Genomic DNA, 20412 nt, shown 5'->3' with positions numbered 1-20412 from the left:
CTTTTTGCCCATGTAAAATACCTTTGTTTGCTGGAACCACCTTTCCATTTTTACCTTACTTTCTCAGAATCTCCCTCAAGTGACCCTGCTTTTGGAAACCTAAAGCCACTTCCTTTTTCCATCAACACTGCATGGGAAGAGCAGGGAATACTCTGAAGTGTCCTGGGGTAGTATTCAGTTCCATTTAATAGCCAATAAACCCTCCCAGCTAGAGGGCTAATTACTCTCTCAGCTTTTGGTTTGAAGCATAAAGCAAGGGAAGTTTCCATACAGACAAGTGCTCAGTAGACTGAAGACATCTTACAAGGCAACAAAATGGTTTTTAATAAACATTTATTGATGCAGCCATTCAAAATTTAGAATCGTAGCTTCTGGAAAAACCACTTATTCTTGCCTGTCTTGTATCTGAAAGAGAGAAGCAATCCACACATCAGGTAACACTTTACTCCAACAAACTGTCACGAGCAAGCCATACCCCATCCCTCTGCTTTGGGAGGTGGCTTAAAATGGGTGGCTTTACCCTTTGCCTGCTGCAGTTGCACCCTTTTATGAGAGTCTGTCCTTATATGCAATGCACCAGGAGCCCACAGCAGAGCTCCTAGTAGTCCCACACTCCTGACTTCACAACATAGTCCTCATGGGCAGTTCCTCAAGCAACATGAAAATGCCACACCCCACAGACACCATCTTAATCAAGTGGGGGAGTAGCTCTGTTAAAGTACAATATTCAATATTTGTCTCCTAACGTTAATAAAAAATTGCAGGCCTGAGTTAACCTGTTGTCAACAAGATGTTCCCAACTAGAAAACCACCACAGGAAGTACCCAGAGCTAGAAGCACCATGGCTGAGAGCACCAACCCTCAGCAGTTTCTGGACTGTTTCTTTTTCCAACTTGGAGCTCATATATAGGTCACTCAGAAGAACAATGAACTATGGAGTGCCAACTGCTGCCAGCACAGCCTGGGCACCCTGAATTTACATATACAAAGGGAAATCCAGCCAAATGAACCAGAATGTGATGAGTCAATTGTCAGCAAAAAGCAACAGCCCCTTTATGATTCCACTTACTCCTCACCCTATGCTGGGTCTAGGTCACCCATATGAGCACAGGTTCTTCCAAAAGTGCAGTATTCAAATCCTATCAACACAGTACTTTCCATCATAGAGCACTTTGCAATCCTTAGGGATCCGCAAGCCCTAGAGAGAGTTCAACTCCCATGCGTATGGGGAATGGGAATGACACTGGACACTAGGATCAAAGTGAAAAATAACAATGACTCAAATGAAAGTGGCACAATTTAGGTGAGGAATGGAAGGGTACAAGTGTATGATTTGGGGTGCAGCCAGCATGCTGGCATTATATCACCATTAAACTGTACTAAACTCTACATGCTCTTTGCGTCTTCCAGCCAATACTTATCAAGCCTAACATTTCATCTGAAAATAAGCAAAAAGCCCTGGCTGCAGGCTTATGTCTGCCTGAATCACTCAACAATGTCAAAAGAATGACTACTCTATGTTAAAGTCACCTGGAGGCAAAGAAAGAAGCTTCCAACTCACCTTTCCTCAAATTTCACCTTGGCTTCACGTCGTGCTTTACGTTTCAGCGCAGGGTCCCGGAACACATCCTTATTGACAACAGTTTTGTCCAGAGGAATATCAACGGAATACCTGAACAAGGCAAGAGTAAGCCATGAAACATCCAAGACACGCTGATGCCCACATACCAGGCAGAGAAGTAGTGTGCAAATAACCAAATGAAAACTAGATAACAGTGGCAATTAAAATAAATCCAAGGACTTGGGCTGGTGTCATGCCACTCCAGAGATCCTGAGGCCATAGGCCCCAATATGCATCTCTGAGTACAGTGAATACTTCTGTTCTGCCTAACACTCCACATTTAGCAGGAAACAGCAACAGAGAAGGGAAAGAATACAACAGCATTATGTAGTTCTGCTCCAATCCATGAATTTCCCTCCAATAGGAATTTCAAATCTCCTTTGCAGCTCACAGAAGGAAAACTGTCCCCCTTTCAGCCAAAGAAGCTCAAATATAAACAACTACCGGAAGAGTTGAAGATGAGCACAGTGGCTGAGCTATTCTTGCAAGAGACGGCACTGGTCTAAATCCCAATGAGAAAGAAATCGGGATATCATTAACATTTCACTGCAGCTTTGGAATCCCAGATACTATTCGTAGCTGGCTACAAATCATTTTCCAACACAAAGTCATTTTCTAGCACCAAACATTCAGCCACACTGACACACAACTCAGGAAGAAGCCCAGGTTTCTGGGTTTTACCAACAAGAAAAGTAATTTTTGCTATGATGAAGGAAGCCAATGTACTTGTTCTATCAGGAACAGCCCAGTAAGCTCTTTCTGCCAGCTCACCTGGTGGGCATGAGGTGGTTGTAGTTGTACACCTTCACAAAAGATTTGATCTTGGATCTCTTTGCTATCTTTTTCTTGCCCATTGCAGTGGTTACCTTCCGTGGATACCGATCAATACCAGCCACGAGGGCATGACTGTAGGGTCTGTCTGAAGTGCCATCATCGATATTCTGAATGAAGCAGATGCATAAACAAGAGTTCAGGATTCTAGGAGTTCATCAGTCAAATACTAAAGCAGACAACGCAACAGAAAATGTATTATACAAATAGGTAAGACTGCGAGCAGAAGAGCTCACAATATTCCAGAAACATTCATGTTTCTCTTCTGCAAGCAAGCAACCCCCATTAAATCTTTTACCATCAATTAACAGCATAAGGCCCTGCCAAAGAACATTAGCTCTGAGAAATAAACATTTCTGTTCTCAGCCTTTCATAAGGCTACATAAAGCTACCATATTTCCAGAAGGTCTTAGTTAAAGAAGGCAGATATATCATCATCACCTCCACGACCTGCATCATACAAACATGGTCTAAGCCTCATAAAGCTTGTTTAAAATATGTAAGAACCGGGGCCCAGAGACACTGATTTACACACACCCAGAGCAACAGAACCAAGCAGCAAGAGCTAGATCTCACTGGCACCCCCAGCACCACGTACCTCTAATGGGAGGGAGGCCGACACAGGCAGCACAGAAGCAGCTCTTAGCAACAGCAGCAGGTGCACTATAATCCTTCAAACCCGTGCCTGTGTCATGCCACTGCCACGGGGCAGAAGCAGCGGCCCAGGTGCGGGCCCCCCCGTTCCCAGCAGCACCCACAACAATGTTACCTTCACGATGACGGCTTTGCGCCCCGAATAGCGCCCGGCCAGGACCAGCACCACCTTCCCCGGCTTCATAAACTTCCCCATCTCTGCCAGGGAGACAGACACAGAGAGGTTTCAGGGGCGGCGGGAGCCCGCCCCGCAGGCCCCTCCCCGCACGGCGCAGCCCGCCCTGGTCCTCCCAGCCCTGGCCAGGGACAGCGGGCTGCAGCCACAAGCGGCCGGGCCCCCCCGCCCCAAGCAAGGACACTAACCCTCCGCGAGCGAGCGAGCGCCCGCCCGCCCACTCCCCCCGGGGCCCGGCGCCGGCGGATGGCGGCGGATCCTCCCGCTCGCTCTTACGTACCGACACTCCGGCTGCGATGGCTCCCCAACCGGAAAAGGAAGGAACGAGAGGCCCGGTGCCTTTCACCCGGCTTCCGGTGACGTAGCCCGCTTCCTGCCTGCGCATGCGCGGAGAGCGAGGGTTGGGCTGCCTAGAGCGGGGACGCTCTGGTACTTGCTGCGCTCGGTTCCGCCGGCCCAGTGGCGTCCCGCAGCCCCGCTCGCCCGGAGGAGGAAGCGGCTTCTTCCTCCGCCTCCGCCATCTGGTACGAGCTTTCCCGGGCTACAGCTCACTTCATCCGCTGACAGACTAAACATACGCTTTGGTCGCAACGGATACAGAAAACAGACGCGTTGGCGAGTCCAGGGTGCTCAGCCTGCAGCCCAAACCGGGCCCGCGGAGCCGGGACATCTAGCCTACAGGGGTTGCCCAGAGGATGGGAAACTTGGCAGTGGGAAGCTGTGGAAAGCACCACGACTGGCTCCAGCCTCCTCCAGACCGTTCCAGCGAAGGGGGATCAGGGCCGGGCTGCCCCCCCAGCAAGTCCAGATCTGGCCAGGCTGCTCCCCTTACTGCCCCACTCTGTATGGCTGGACCAGGGCCACTCCAGACTGGGGCTGTGCTGCTCCCCACACCTCCCCCCAGCACCTGTGCCGAGATTAGGGCTGCTTTGCCCCACCCCTTCCACTACACTTTGGGATGAGGACTGGGATTGGGGCTGATTGACACCAGGCTGCAACCCACACATCTGGACTGGAGGCACTCCTCCACCTGCCTCTCCTCTCATCCATCCAGTTTGGGCCTACTGTGTCCCACCCCACGCAGACAGGCTGGTCAGGCCCAGTGGTAGGATCTGGCCCATGAAGGAACCTGGCTGGCACTGCTTATCTGGTCTGCAGAGCAAACAGTTTGGGCACCACTGGGTTAGTCCACCCTATTTTCTGCTTGACTCCAGGCTAACACTGTCTGAAGTAGTAGCAGCTGCAGAAAAAATTTCCATTAACCTACTGCTCTAAAGTAGGGCTCTAAATTAGCAGCAACCAGAAGGGCTTCAGGGAGGGGGCTTTTAATAAGAGAACATACCATCTTGTCCTGGGTAGGGAGGCATCAGCTTCTGCTGCTTAAGCTAATACCCCAGCCCATTCCCCTACAGAAACCCAATAGCAGTGCTATGGCACCAGCATGTGTGGCCTCACTGCAGGAGATTAGCATGAGCCTTCATATCACCTCCCTTCCCCTACCACAGCTCCAGAGCTGTGTTCAGCACCCAGCTAAGGATTTACCACCCTCCCCCATCCTCAGCTCCAGCTCTCATCAACTCTTCCCCACCCCAGCCCCCCTTAACATGTCTTTCCTGGACCTTACCCCACATTGTCATCGCCTCCTGCCAGCACTAGAGAAGTCTATACAGACAAGACCTCAATTCAGCCAACAGTGTTTAATGGACACTACATTATTTTATACATGTTATCCATACACTAAAAGTGGCCAGGCAGTGCGTCTCAAACGCTCAGTGCCAAATGACCATCCAGGCAGTGGAAGCTCCGGGTCACAGTCACAGATAGTATTACAAATACAATAGTGGGATTTGCAGAACTGCAAGGCCTCAGGATCTCGCATTCTTGGGTTCCGCAAGTCTACATTACTCCCTGCATCAGGTTCTGGGACAAGGGTCGGCAACCCCTGGCACATGAGACAGTTTTACTTGCCACACCAGATCTGGCCCAGGCTCTGGGCAGCTGCCACCTGCCAGAGCCTGGGTTGGTCACAGCAGGTGGTGAAGCTGCAAGTTCTGCTGTGAGCAGCTGGGGCTCTATAGCAAGCAGCTGCTGTCCAGAGTCTGGGCCAGATGTGGCAAGCAGCTGGGAGGCTGCAACCGATGCACCGAGATCTGGAGCCCCAGCCCAGCTCTGTGGTCAGTGGTGGCTTCACACATGCCTCAGGGCACACTGCAAGTAAGGGTGGGGCAGCGCAGCCGCTCCCCTGCTACCCACCCCGAGTTGTGTGTCCATCTTCCACCAGCAATGTGCCAGGCCAAGGCTCCACAGACCTCAGTGCAGCAGTTTGCAGCCTCCCCACTGCCTGCTGACCAGAGACCAGGTCACCTGTGGCAGGCAGATGGAAGGCTGGAAGCTGCCACATCAAGGTCTGCAGAGTCCTAGCTTGGCTCATTGCTGGTGGCGGGTATATGTGCACCTCCAGGCAGACAGCAAGGGAGAGGCCACAGCTGCACTGCCCCAGCCTTTCCCTGTAGCATGCTCTGGGGTGTGCATGCAGCTACCACTGGCCATGGAGCTGGGCCAGGGCTCTGGACCCCAGTGCAGCTGTTTGCAGTCTGCCTGCTGTGAGCAGCCCAGACTCCATGGCCAGTAGTGGGTGCACAAGCACCTTGGGATATACCGCAGGGAAGGGGCTGAGGCAGCACAACTGTGGCCCCTTCCCTGATGTCCAGCCAGAGGCATGCATGCACATACCACCAGCAACAGGGATCGGGCCCTTTGTGGCTCCCCAAACATCTGGCCCTGGCACACCAAACCGAGGCATGGGTCAAGTTTGGGGTATGTTGGGCTGTGCCAAAGGAAGTGATCTGGGTTGCTATGGCCAGCGGTGGCCCCTGGGAGGGAGCTTGAGCCACTCTCCGTGCTGCAGCCTCCAGTCTAGTGACAGCATGGCAGTGGGGCAGGGTGCTGCAGGCTGCCTGGATGCATAGCTGCCTCTGTGATCTTTCTTGGTGTTTTCTCAGTGATTCAGGAAGCAATGTTGGGGCTCCCAGCTCCACTCCCAACCTGCAAAAAGCAGCACCTATGAGCTAGGGAATGAGTGTTCTAGACTTGGCATCTTCCTCACTTTGTTTTCATTACGCTACTGGAACAGGGCTTAGCCTCCTGTTTCCAGCATCTTCACTTACTTGGAATAAAGAATGCATGTGTCAAACTACCAGAGGGAGCAGCTCTGCACTTTCATTGACAATTCAGGGCCAGAAAGAAGGAGGCTACAGCAAACAAACAATTCATCAAATAAAATACAAGTAGGTCATACAAGATACGTGAACCACTGTGATTTTCAGGATTAGCTACCACTATTCTCCACAAATACCTTCATCCTAGCACACATGTACACAACCAAAAATCAAACACTAGGAGATAAATAGCTAATTGATACAAAACAATTTTTCCTGAAGAAGCACTATAAACAAAAAGGAAGAGGGAATTGAACAAAGACAAGCTTTTTATAACCATTTAAAAGGCCTTTCTAGCATTCAAACACTTCACACATTTGGACAGTTGCAGATCAGCCAGTAGTAACAAACTTGACAAAACTGTGCATAGATTTCAGACTAAAAGCCACAGAAGTATGGGAACATTCAATGGAAATAATTTTTAAATGAAAACCTACTTCTAGATCATAATTCCATAATTTGCTCTCCAAGAAAGTAAAGGGTCAAATTTGTGTGGCTTGTTCAGAGAGAAATGTTTTATACCCTTGCACACAATGTTTTGATGATGCATACCTTATCACGTCTCAGAAAATGAGGTGGAAGCTATTTTGCGTAAATGAAAACCAGCAGCTGTGATTCTAAGTAAACTATTTCTGCACATATGACTATCAATAAAAACACACAGAAGATTGTATTACTAACTACTGATTTTTACGTAAAGGAAACCACTCCCTCTTTATAGCAGTTGATAAATCTTCACTCTGCTGCAACCATGCATAAACTATGAGAATACATTTGGGGAGTGAGAAGGGAGGCAGAGTCTAGTTCTACTGAAGTTAACAGCACATTTGTCATGGACTTCCCACAGCAGACAGGCCCCCCCATATTCAATGGCCCAAGTCTGTTTTCAGCCTATGTAATTCTAGGTTTCTTCATCAAGGACAAGAACAACTTCAGTGATTATATAGAAAAAAAGTTCAGGATAACAAGCCTGATGCATCAAACTAGTGTGTACACAACAGAAAGAAACTGGCAAGGGGTGGGGGAAGGGAGAGAATAAAGGAATTACCTTGATAGCATCTTTTTAGCTACTAAGTATACAACTGGATATTGTCAATCCCTTCCTATTTTCCCTTGGTTTGAGAGCAGAATATTCCTCTTTTTGCCGGGAAGTCAAAATGAGACATTACAGCTTCAAATACAAAGCGACTACCTGAAGTTCAGGACACAGCTGCTTCAAGTACAAAATAGACCAGTGTTCCTCAACCCGTGAGTTACGACCCAAAAGTGGGTCGCAACAATATACAAAAAGGTCTCAAACAAACTTTAAAATTGGATTCTCATTTAAAGGAGAAAAATGTGGGAAACTTACCCTTACAGGCTGCTTGGAGCCCCCTGTCCCCACATGCTGGAGGGTCAGGGTGGGGGGCAGTGGATTGGGAGTGAGGGACCAGGGGGGTATTTTCTACTTAAACTATGTACTGGGTGAGGACTGGCCATCAATGTTTACAAATGGGTCCTGGTATAAAAAGGCTGAGAACCACTGAAATAGACCACCCCAAGCTCTACCCTCAGCATTTTTTTTGTTTTGGATGATAGGAATGACTTCTCATATGCAGTCTAAAAGCCAAGTGATTAAGTCCCCTCAAAAACACCGACTAATTTGAGCGCAGAATTAGCTATACCAAAGGTAATTTAACCCTCAGATAAACAGAAAGCGCTGTTATGCAGCAGCATAATCACCAAACATAATCAGCAATTGTACTGTGAATATTAAAATTCTACACCTATCATAATTTTGTAAAAAGCAATGTGAACAAGTATTCCTGCATCATATAGGCCACTTAGCTCAAGGTAACTGAAAAAAATATTAATTGTTTATGTGGGCTAAAGCAATTGATACATCTGCTATGAAGCCCTGCACTAATAGTGTACTAGGCATTCAGCCAAGGCTTCAAGGAGGAGTTCAGATGCTTATACAAAATACCTGAATGCTTGATCCTGTCACCATAGAACCTGAAGAACATCCCTGTATTTGTGTGGATTTCTGTAGCCACTAATCCTACAAGAACAGCAGCAATCAAGTCTTAGAGCAAAAATTACTCCCAGACCTCTTAATATCCAACTATGGAATAATATCTGACCATGGAACCCTTACTGAGGAAATATCTGGTTTCACTGAATCCATCCTAAAACCTTGTCACCCAAAGAGCAAGTTTTGTCCAAGACACAACAAACTTTCTACGAAAACTTAAAAACATAAACCACCTTCACAGCAAAACCCTCCTAGCCACCATGGATGTTACCAGCTTATATACCAACATCTCACACCAGGATAGCATCCAAGCCTGCCTTACATATCTACAAGAGCAAGATTACAACTCAGAGTACAGACCCAAAGATATTACTGAATGTATAAACTTCATTCTCTCACATAACTTCACTTTCAATAACCAATACTCCCTCCAGACCATGGGTACAGCTATGGGCACCAAAATGGCCCCACAATAAGCCAACCTTTTTATGGGCTACCTGGAAGAAGAATTCCTCAAGAACTGCACCAAACCTATGCTACACCTAAAATATATAGATAACATCTTTATCATTTGGACTGAAAACCTGGAATCTCCAACTGATTTCCATCACAAATATAATAATCATCACCTCTCCATCAGACTGTCTCTGGAATACTCCAGCACCAACATTTCCTTTTTAGACACTACGGTCAATATCCAGAATGGTGAAATACAAACCACCATATACAACACATGGACAAACATACATATCTACACAGACCCAGCAGTCACCTTAAATACACCAAGAAAGCTGTAATATACAGCTCAGCCCTCTGATACCACCAAGTTTGCACTGACGAAAGCACTCTCAATTGTCACTCCACAGATCTCAAAAGGGCTTTCACTCAACAAGGACACTCCTCCAGAGACACAGATCGAACTTTTGAAAGAACCACCCAGATACCATGTGAAGAATTGATGAAGTACAAAAAGAAAATCCCCAAGAATTGCACACTATTAGTTATGACATGCCACCTTCCCCTGCAACCTATACAGAAAATCCTCCATTACAACCCATGCTAGAAGACCCAATTCTTAAAAATATCTTTCCAGAACCACCTATCCTAGCTTTCAAACAGGCACTGAACCTTGCCAACCCATCACCAGAAGCAAACTTCCTATGACCCAAAGCACACTGAATGGGTCTAGACCAAGGTGGGCAAAATATGGCTTGTGGAAGGACTTTGTCCAACCCACGGTGGGTCTCTCAGCTCCTCCTGACCCAGGTGCTGTCCAGCTTATGGCATATCCGACCACCCCCTCCCTGGACATGCTGTGGGGTCAGGGTGGCTCCACAGCTAAACTGCCTTTCTAGGCAGCCCAGGTAGCAGCGGCTACTGGCTGCTGCCGTTGTTGACCCCAGCCCCATGGTACTGACTGGCCCCAACCACAGCCTGCCTTGTACCCACTCCAGACTTGGCCCAGCACAGCAGACCAACTCTGGACTAACTGGAACTCATGTGCACAGTCCTGACCCCAGCCTGCCCTGCACCTGCTCCAAACTCACCTGCCTATTCTGAGCAGCAGCCACAGCAGCAGTGGTCGGACAGAAACAGACACTTGCCTTCACTGCTGCTGGGCTCTTCTTGCTGCAGCTGCCCAGAGCTTGCACCAGGGCTGATCTGCAGCACCTCTGCACTGGTACTGCTGCCCCACTGAGTGGCCCAGAGACAGCAGTGACAGTGGCAGCGAGAAGCTACAGGACAGCCCAGATGTGGACTCTGGGTAGCTGCAGCAAAAAGGGCCCAGCAGTGGTGAGGGGGAGGGCTTGCTTTTGCCCACATCAAGCAGCAGCTTGTGCCCAGCCACTGCCTCTGCTCAGCATGGGCAGGTGGTCTAAACTAGGCGCAGCGCGGGCTGGATTCAGAGCTGTAACTGCGGGTTCCAGCTCGTCCGCCCCAGCCAGAGAGAGTCTGGAGCAGGTGTGGGGCAGGCTGGGGCTGTGCATTGTTGGCAGTAGCCAGGAGCATCAAAGCACATGGTCTCTGGGCTGTTGCGAGGCAGTATGCCCCTACAGCCTGTTCTCCCCCTTCCCACATTCTACTATAGTTGTCAAAAGGCTCTGCTTTAGGTAAAGTGAGGTATTAGTGGAGCCACATTGTTACTGTAAGCAATGCTTTTGCTGGTCTTTCAACATCATTGGGTGGTGGTAACTGATGTCATTTGGTCAATTTGGGTAAACTGAGTGACCCAAATTTGAGTAAACTGGTGACATACCTCCAGGCAGCTGCAACAAAAAGGGCCTGGCAGCAGTGAGAGGAAGGAGCCACTCCCCACCCTGACCTTTGTAGAGCAGCAGCAGCTTGTGCCCGGCCACTGGCTCAGCGTGGGTGGATGGTCCACAGCAGGCACAGGATGGGCTGGGGTCAGGGCTGTGCACACAGATTCCAGCTGGTCTGTCGGGTCCAGAGCGGGCACAGGGTAGACCAGGGTTGGGGCTGTGCGCTGTTGGCAGTGGCTGGGAGGAGCTGCAGGGCATACAGGCTCTGAGCTGTTGCTTGGGGGGGGAATTCCTGGATCTTAAACCTGAGGACTGTCTGCATTACATTTCTGCAGGTGCCAGGTGTAAGACAATTGGTTTCCGAAAACCACGTCTTACAATGTTTCGACTTAACTCGGAACTGATTTTCCCATAGGAAACAATGTTATAAATGGGGGTTGGCTCCTGAACCAAGGCCCAATACCCTATTTTCACCAAAAATAATCCAGAATTTTGTACTCCATCAATTATAGATAAGTAATATAGCTACATCAATGTATTTATATTGTAAATAGCAATCATATTGATTTGGAAGGACTTCTTTGAGGAGACTTTACTGGATATGTTTTGAAGGGCTCTTGGTTGGACTTTTTGAAGGGTTCTTGGCTGGAGTCATCTCAGGAGACTTGGCTGCAGGTTTTTCTGGAGTCTTGTCTGCTTTCTTAAAGGAAGTGTCCAATGAAGTTTGGACAGATGTTCTCCAGGGAGATAAGTGACGCAGCAAACTTGTTCACTGGTGTCAGATCAAGTGTTGTAAAGTTGAAACTGGCGTCAGAAAGTTGAAACAGTGTCAATTTATAAGTGTTGTAAGTGCAGAACATTGCAACTCAAAACGCTGTAAATTGAGGACTGCCTGTACATCTCATCCAGTGCATTAAATGCCCAGATGGAAGCTACATAAAAGAAACCAAACAACTGCATACCAGAATGAACACACACCAAGAATCTGTAAAAGACAAAAATACCCAACTATCTGTGGGTGCACATTTCTCATAAGATAGCCACTCTTTCTCCAATACTCAAACAGAATTTACAAAGCACTTTTCATAGACAAGCCTATGAACTTCACTTCGTAAATCTACTGGATACAAAAAATAATGGACTAAATGTAGACATTGGATTTATGGCACATTATAACCTGCCTGCCACCCAATAACCCCAAGTAAACTCTCTATATTTTCCCAGCTGCATTTTATCATCTGTTGGCATTCCCTTTCTGTTGCCCAACCCCCTCCCCTCTGATCTTCTCAGCTATGCACCTGCATTTTTACAGACTTGCATTTTGAGTACTGGCTTAAGCTTCTATTCAGATCCTAGAGAGAAGACCAGCAGGCTCTCCCTATGCCTGAAGGGCACCTGTGCCTGAAAGCTTGCAAAGAACAATTTTTCCAACTATTCAGTTTGTCTAATAAAAGATATCACATTTACCCAAGTAACCATGTCGGCCCAGACCTCTTATACATTTAATCGATACTATACATAAATAGAGGAGATGGGATGTCAGTCCAGGTTGCATCAAGTGCAACAAGGTATTTGTTAAAACTATTTCACTACCTCCTTCCCCCTGCACTGAATAGCAAAATGCTAAAAATGGTATCTTTTAGTCCAGGGGTTGTCAACCAGGGGTAAGTGTACCCCCAGGGGTACATGAGAAGGCCCTAGGGGGTACATGCTGGCTGGTGGGGATGGAATGCCACTATGCACCATCCCGTACTGCTGTGCAGGCACCGCCCGGCAGGACATGGGAGGTGGGGGAAGCTTGCACGCGATGGTTGCCCCTACTCCACATCTGGCCACGTGCCACGCTCCCCATCCCCGCCCTGTGTTGCCACCAGGGGTACACTACTCTGCATCCAGCCACCGGGGGTACACTGATCCAAAAAGGTTGAAAACTCCCGCTTTAGTCTAAAAATTGTGAGGGCTCACTGTGCAGGTGCTGCATACGTGTTGCTTCTGGAAAAAAAAAGGAAACTGCTCCTATGTACTGGCTATATAATCAGGCTCTTGTTTATTACATTTCAGGCAGCTCCTCACTTCTAGCACATGATAGTGGTAGGGCCTCTGCAAATGGCTGTAGCAGCTTCACTGACTTAACAGCTGCATGAGCATAGGTCTGAGGGGTTGGTTGCTCAACCTAAAAGCCTGCAGCATTTCCTCACAAGCATTCGAGCAGTGAAGGTTTCCAGTGTTGAGACATTCAAGTACTTGAGACACTCAAGTAAAATTTAAGATCATCCTCAAATGAACCAAGCTTGGTCTTAAGAAAAAGCTCCTTGAGATCAATAGCTGCCTACTAAGAGGAGGTGGGGGCTGATCTGCAAAGGACATGTCAAAAAGCATCTTTGATGTTTTTCAGCTGCCGGACAGCCAAATCCACAGGGAGGTTGAACTTTGAGTTGCTCAGGCGACTGAGAATATTGAGTGCACTCTCAAAGCCTGTGTTGGCCATGTAGCTCCAGGGCTGGTAGTGAGACTGTATCAGAACCCCAGATTTGCAGATGAGGTTCACCCAGGACACCAGGCGCTGCTCATTTAAAGCCATACACACCAAGGCCTTCAGTTCAGAGTCTGCACTGCGTTTGAAGGGATCATGTTCCGTGAGAACAGTGTGAATAGCCGTCAGCAGGCTCTGCTTGGGGGTCACAGCAACACCTCCTGTCACAGGCAGGGCAAAGGACTGGGAGAGTTTGCGAGCTGGGGACTCCACAAAGGCGCGACCATTCTTGGTATTGTAATACTTAACAAAGAGCTCCCATGGGTGCATGGTCTGTGGTGATGAGGTAAAGGCAGGAATCAAACACGCAATGGGTGCCAACACCAAGCTCATCCCTTGAGAAGAAGCATAGAGCCCATGAGCCATAAGGTCTCGTAAAGCAATGGTCAGCTCCTTCCGCACAGCCAAAGTCAGCTCATCTCGCCCTCCTAAGGGAACATCCTGCATGCTGGAGTAGCTGACAACATGGTTCTGCTGCTGGTGCTTCAATATCAACTGCTTCACTTTGTCTACAGACAGCTCCAGTCTCTTAATTAAAGGGGAATAGTCTTTATTAGCTTGGTCCTTCTGCCAGAGGGTGCGGGGTATCTGACCTGTAGCACAACCAAACTGACTGACAGCAAATATCTGCAGCACAGCAAGCATGCGCCGCATGAGATGCAGACCTGTTTCTCTCATCTTTCTGGCATCCTCTGGGTGCACTGGTCAGTTAGAGGGGGAAAAAAAAAAAAAGAAAGTGCTGTCATTAGAGAATCTGATTTCTCTCTGTTTGCATATCTACAGGGAGCTGAACCACCCACACCTACTTTACTACTGGGCTTCTACTCCAGGGCTTCTGGCTGGGTAAATGATTCTGCTTTGTTCAAGCAAGCTAGAACTTTACAGTGCTTATACAATCTGGAGAACACAGCATCAAACTGTGCCCCATTCTCAAACTGCAATGTCGGTCTTAAATCACATGGCAGAGAAGAATCCCTACTAGGACTGCTCACCAAACAAGCACCAGTGGCCAAAGACCCCTCAAGGTAGAGGGATCTGGTCAGGATAAAAGGGCACTGCAGATTCTATAGTATCAGGTGAGCAATGTCAAGGTGACAGGAGCTTTCTGTGAGAGATTTCTAGTTATTTTCAAGGACTGAGTAGTCTCAGGGTTAGCCGGCTTGCTTACCCCAGAACCTGAGATCCAATAAAGTTCATGTCATAAGTTCCAGTAAGTTTTTCAATACATGAGTTTCAATAAGTGGTTAAATCCCAATCTCAAAGGACTTAACTCCACCCAGCCAGTGGTCTCTGCTGAGGACTCCTGAACCTGAACAGTAGTTGTAGTGCAGACCAAGGCTGCAGCACGAGAGAAGACTGCACAGCACCCGCTTGCATTGTGTACTGCTGGCTTGTTATCAAAAGACCCTCATTTCCATGAGTACCCCACTGAGAAAGCATTTTAACATTTTGTCTGGGTCAGTGAAAAGGAAGGGAAACCATAACTAACAGGGGAAAGCAGCCAGCTGTCACCTGAATAGCCATAAAAAAAAAACCAAAACCCCCAAAACAAACCCATAGGAGTCTAAAGTCTATAAAATGCTTACCTCTGTTATTCCCAGGAGGCAGCCTGCTATTTGGTTTATAGGAGCTACTTGCAGGTGTCTTGCCTGAGCATTCACAGTGTCCATCTTCTAGCATGCCAGGACTTCCAACTTCATCTAAAACGAAGAATCCGCTACAGCTGGTTATTTTGCCCCTCTACATCTGCTGTAAGATTTAAGCTACATATCCTAAGCTACAGACGTTATGATTGCCGTATACCACTTTGTGCAGAGGGGACCGGCCTGCCTGTCAAGTGTCCTAGGTTCTCCCTGTGCGGTCTCCTCTCACACAGAGGTCTGGGGTGCTCTGTGTGACCTAGAAGTCCAGATTCTGTTGCAATTAGGTCTATTGTACTCCTCCTCCCCACCTCAAGCCAAGCTGTGCCCCGATATGGGGCAATTCATTCACTTGCCCATGCAAAACATGCCACTGACCCTGAATGAAGTTGATGAACATCTCAAGGTCCCGTATTTGCGTCTTAAGCTGTTCCACTAGTTGCTCCTTCACCCTTGCTGGATTGACAATCTGTGCAATAGCAGCATCCACCCGGTGACGCAGCTCATCCGGGGACAATGATGCAATATCCTCATTCAGGTTCATATCCAACTTCTTTATCAACTCATCTATAATCACCTGCAAATCACAGCAGGCAGTGAACTGCACAGTCTCACCATGCATCCTGGGGAACCAGAATGCTGTGTTCACACACTCACTCACTTCTTTGGGGAGGGGAAGAGGGAAGGGGGAGATTATTCCAGTCTATGCTATAATGACTAACCATACAATAAACTCTGGTTAATTTGCCCACAGGATACTGTATTGTCTGGGTGTGCAAAACACCCCCCCCCCCAGTACAAAGTTATGGAAAAATTCTATAACAAAATGTGACAATGCAGTAGGCCACCAGGGAGGCCCTGCCCTGATAGCACCTGCTAGAAAAGGCTGCATCCACAAGATAGGGAGGCTGGCAGGGAGTAAGAGAACACAAAAATGGGAATGGCCTGTGGGTCCTGATCCTACAAACGTAGCTTTCCCCAGACCACGAGAAAGAGAGAAGGGACCACAATACAGCATTTCCAAAGGGATGTGATGGTGATCTGCAGGGGTCAGTCTGGAACGGACAAAGGGAAGGTGGGTCTTCCACCCCTTCTTCCTGAGACAATGTAACAGCATGATAGGACTCACCCCCTCTAATGCACTGGAGGCACTTGACATGTAGAGGTGGATAATGTTACACACACCCCTTCCCCTCACTTTTTCCTAGCTGAACCTGCCATTTCGCATTGGTATCTTGAGGTTCTGTTGTACCCAGGGGCTGACTACCAAGACAAGATTAGAGTCATCTTCAAACTACTAGTACCCAATTTCAATTATTTTTGTTCTGCAACTTCAATGTATAAAGTTGCATCTTACTTTTAGACCTCTTCTTTACAGAAATAACTGTTTTATACATTGGAAAATACAGTTATTTCCTGCTATGGGTTAATTAACTGTTGTTCTGATTCTCCACCAACACCGACCTGCAGCTGCAGTTATCATCTAATAATTGCCACCACTGGACAATTCACCATTATCTGCATTCCCTTTGGAGTGGCAAATTAATGGGTATACGGTACATACAAGTAGTCCCTATAGATTACATACAAGCATGCAGAAAAACTAATGCATCCACAACAGTTGTTTTATAGTTGGCAAGTTAAGGGCTGGCCACATCAGAGGCTCATGCATGCCAAGGAGAAAAGATTGGCATGGGCAGAAAGAGTTAGAGGACTTACCCGCTGTCTTTCCATGACCACAGACTGTGGCAGTGAATCATAACTGCCCTCTTGATAAGCAAAGGTCTCCAAGTCATCCAACTGCGTCTTGAGCTGCAGAATCAGCTCTCGCTGCTTTTCCTTTTGAACTTCAATTCTCTCCTGCTTCTCCCGCTCGCTCTGAAACAAGTTGATTGGAAAATAAATTGATCAACATGCCCAGCACTGCAGGATCCAGGAGATGGGCATGCAACTACCACATGCCATCCCTGACACAAAGCTGTACATGTACTCTGTAAGAAGAATATACAACCCTTATCCTATTAGTATACAAATAAGTGCCTCCACAGGCCTATGCCCCAATCTCATCAAGCAGGACCCTAAGAAAACAGGGAACTATTTTGTAAGCAGCTGCATAATAGTTAGCATCACAGCTTAAGAGTAAGTTCTTCTTGTATTTATATGGAGGTTCATGCAAATTATTCTTCTGGCCTAGGCTCCAGGAGGACACAAGAACCGGGTAGTACTTTTGGATGCAACTGCATAAATATTGTGCATGTCTTGCAGTCACAGGCCATTTCCGGTTTCAACACTAAATTTTTCTTACAATGTATTACAACCATGGCATTTTATGCAGGTATAACCTAGGGGGGGAGGGTTTCAGCAATATGTTTTCTGACTAATATGCTAAAATGATACTTTAAAAAAATATCACCCCAAAGATCGATTTAAGTGTCACTTACCAGCCCCTGCACGTGAAAAGCATAGAAATAAAAAGGATAAGCACTCAATTACATTCCAAATTCTTTTCTTCCAAACAGAGTAGCAAACATCTTATTTTTCTTTATTCAACTAAATCTCATTATTCTGCAGATATTTAAGACCCTTATGGACTATATGCAAAGCAGATTAGAATCCAGACTGCAAGCCCCATCCTCTGCTTCTACATAAATACCAAAGATATTAAGTTCCCAAGAAAGTTCTGGACTATGCTGCTGCTTCTTTGACTTTGCAAGCTGCACTAAAGCCAAAGATGTGAAGGGGAGAAGTGAGCCCAGACCCAGTGTTTGTGAAGCTCTAAGTTGAACTGCAGTCCTCAGCACTGCCATTCTACAGGAAACTGACACTGGCCAAAAGCTCCGTCTGCAAAGCTGAAGCATGAATGAGAGCCTAGTAACACTGCCCTCTTTTTTTTTTTTTTTTAAATCTGCCAGGCAGAGCCAGAACAAACAAGTTACATGTGCAGGTACTTCGCTGTTGAGGGCTGCAAGCCTAGCCTGCAGCTTCTGCAGGTATAATAGTTCCTAAGCACATTCTTGTAATCATGTTAAAAAGAAACCCCCCTCTGGATTTCCAAAGTTCATAAGCAGCAACAGCACTCCCACCAGGCCTCCTATCTGTTGTCCTTTTCTCCCCTGTGATTTTGTCACTTTTACAAAGCTACCCCATTAGCTAGCAGAACCTGCTGAAAGCCTCTACTGTTTCAGCTGCATGGGACCTGGACAGGGCCAGCAGCCTGAGGCAGATCAAGGCGTATCTTGCTGTGGCACTCCCTCTTCATTGTGCTTGTGGAAAGGGTGCAGAAGAGGGTGGGACTGTAAATACCATTTATCTGCACAGATTTCAGATCAGATGAGGAAGGGAAACTTCTACTGTTTTGATTCTAATGGAAGAGAGCTATGATGCTTACAGCTAGTATACAGGTTACAGTAAAAGACCAGTCCTCTGGAAAGACCAAACATATAAATGAACTAATCAAGCCAGAGCAATTCAGACAGATGTGATAGCTTGGCCATCTACTCTACTACGCTAGGAAAATGCTGGCATCTCAAACAACATACAGTGGACAAATCCCCAGCATAAAGAGCCAGATCAGGAAGAAAACAGTGAAAAAATATATCCAAGTTCCACCAATAACCCAGGAAACAATGCATTGACTGTCATTATCATTATTAACCACTAGACTAAATGTGACAAGAAATATTAGGAATTTACTTCAGAGTACAAATATGAAAAATTTGGCTGAACTCTAACCCCTCTAGGATGGGGATTCAAATACAGAATAATGGAACCTGGACCATGAGGAGTCATACTAAGAGCCTAGACTTATCTGACACTAAGCCTGGAGAGAATTCAGTGTTCAGGCTGTAGCTCAATCTTTATTTGCACTCACTTAAAAGCTACACATTCACAATATGAGCCCATCCGTGCATTCACAAGGATATGCAAGTGAACACAGAAGTGCACAGTCCAACAGCACTATGCAACTTACAAGGGTGGTGTGTGGTCATCTCACTTTCTACTGCTCAGCATACTGTACCGACCAACTTTAAGCATCAATTCCTTACATTAAGATCGTCTGCACTATGAAACAGTGAGGTTTAACAACAACCTGTGCAGGTAAATCCAAGCACCATCACAATTAGGACTGACCTAGCGCTTTCACCCGAGCACAAACGTAGTCCAGAGCATGGACTTTAACCTGGTTATAACAGTCTCAGAAGACTGGTGTGATTAGAGTCCTTAGTGACACAATTTGGAGAAGAAAATTAAAATTTTGGAGCAAGCAGTTAGTGACTGCCTAAAACAGACAAGTATTCAAGGATGCATAGCAGGAAGAAGAATGGAAAGGGCAAAAATGGCATAGATAAGACGGAGGATGGGCGTGGGGAATCAAATCAGGCAATAAAATCAACAGGAAACAGAAAACTGGGAAGATCTATTTCTATTACAAAGATGTCATAGACAGGAGCCCTCACGGCAGGGCTACGCGTATATCTGGGGGCTGCCCTGACAGAGGCGCAGGGGCTCTCACGACAGAAGCACAGAACATCTGCAAGGACCGGAGCTTTTCATAAGGAGCTGGACCAAGCAGACAGCAGAGTTCGTGACCACCAGACAGGGACTGGGAGCACTGCCCTGCTTCTCCCAGCCAAGAACACTTGCTGTTGCCGGTGGGGCTAATCAGCTGCAAGTGACAGAAAAAAAGACGATGGGGATACATCAGGCCCTGGGAGTAATGAAGCAGTGAGAGGCAAACACCAGCCAGGTGTCCCCGGGAAAGGCACTGCCAGGACAAGTTAAGAGGCCTGTGGGTGCCACACCACAGGGCACAGTGGCCACAGCAGCACCTCTGCTGGCACTAGACAGGGACGAAGCCAGCAAGCGGCGCTGGCACAGGCGGGCTGGGCTCCGAGGGTGCAAGGTGAACGCAGACCCAGGCCGCTGGGGGACGCCGCCAGGGCCCAGCTCGCGCAGGGGCGGGGGCATCACGGCCACGGTCGAGCCCAGCCTGCGCTCCTGCCCTGCACTCACCGGCGCGTCCCCGAGCCCTTGCGCGGGCGGCGCGGGGCAGCCGCGGAAGGCGAAGTCCTCGAGCTCGCGAAGGAGACGCTGCTGCTCGGCGGGGCCCGCCCGCGCCACCTGACGTAGCCGGAACTGCACCTGCGCGAAGTGCGAGGCCAGCGCCAGCAGGGCCGCGTGCAGGCGGCGCCGCTCAGCCCGCAGCCGCGGCAGCGAGCGCGGGGAGCCGCCGGGCGAGCCCGGCCCCGTGCCCGCGCCCGGCCCGGCGCTGCCCGCCTCCTCCTCCGCCTCCTCCTCGTCCGCGCCCGCCTCCGACACGGCGCCCACCGGGGCCCAGCGCTCGCCGGGGCCCAGCGCCGCCTCCGCCTCCATGGCCCGGCCCGGCACCGCTGCCCTAGTGCTGCCTCCCCGGCACCGCCGCCATCTTCCCGGAAGCGCCACGCCGGCCCCGCCCCCCGGCTGAC

General features: G+C 48.3%; 2 protein-coding genes across 2 annotated transcripts; both read right to left on the bottom strand.

Annotated features, from left to right (window-relative positions):
• Positions 1-316: 316 nt before the first annotated feature.
• On the bottom strand, positions 317-3667 carry RPL27 (ribosomal protein L27). Its single transcript, XM_006266361.3, has 5 exons — positions 3562-3667; positions 3222-3304; positions 2393-2562; positions 1562-1672; positions 317-405 (listed from the first exon to the last, which is right to left on the bottom strand). Exons 2-5 carry the CDS (start codon positions 3300-3302, stop codon positions 357-359), a joined length of 411 nt encoding a protein of 136 aa, XP_006266423.1. The 5' UTR covers positions 3303-3304; positions 3562-3667; the 3' UTR covers positions 317-356.
• A 1292-nt stretch (positions 3668-4959) lies between these two features.
• On the bottom strand, positions 4960-20412 carry RUNDC1 (RUN domain containing 1). Its single transcript, XM_019500237.2, has 5 exons — positions 19961-20412; positions 16667-16825; positions 15326-15524; positions 14894-15007; positions 4960-14008 (listed from the first exon to the last, which is right to left on the bottom strand). Exons 1-5 carry the CDS (start codon positions 20318-20320, stop codon positions 13143-13145), a joined length of 1698 nt encoding a protein of 565 aa, XP_019355782.2. The 5' UTR covers positions 20321-20412; the 3' UTR covers positions 4960-13142.

Source organism: Alligator mississippiensis, chromosome 4, assembly GCF_030867095.1.
Source record: "Alligator mississippiensis isolate rAllMis1 chromosome 4, rAllMis1, whole genome shotgun sequence".
NCBI classification, from domain to species: Eukaryota; Metazoa; Chordata; order Crocodylia; family Alligatoridae; genus Alligator; species Alligator mississippiensis.
This window is presented reverse-complemented; position numbering and strand designations above follow the sequence as displayed.

Bases quoted from the DNA above. Each gene is read 5' to 3' on its own strand.
- RUNDC1 (XM_019500237.2), bottom strand. From the start codon at position 20,320: ATGGAGGCGGAGGCGGCGCTGGGCCCCGGCGAGCGCTGGGCCCCGGTG. The intron at 15,525-16,666 runs GTAAGTCCTCTA...TGTGATTTGCAG, and splicing joins TGGTCATGGAAAGACAGCGG to GTGATTATAGATGAGTTGAT. The intron at 14,009-14,893 runs GTAAGCATTTTA...CTAACTGACCAG, and splicing joins GCCTCCTGGGAATAACAGAG to TGCACCCAGAGGATGCCAGA.
- RPL27 (XM_006266361.3), bottom strand. From the start codon at position 3,302: ATGGGGAAGTTTATGAAGCCGGGGAAGGTGGTGCTGGTCCTGGCCGGG. The intron at 2,563-3,221 runs GTAACATTGTTG...TGCTTCATTCAG, and splicing joins GCAAAGCCGTCATCGTGAAG to AATATCGATGATGGCACTTC. The intron at 1,673-2,392 runs GTGAGCTGGCAG...TGCCTTGTTCAG, and splicing joins AACCACCTCATGCCCACCAG to GTATTCCGTTGATATTCCTC.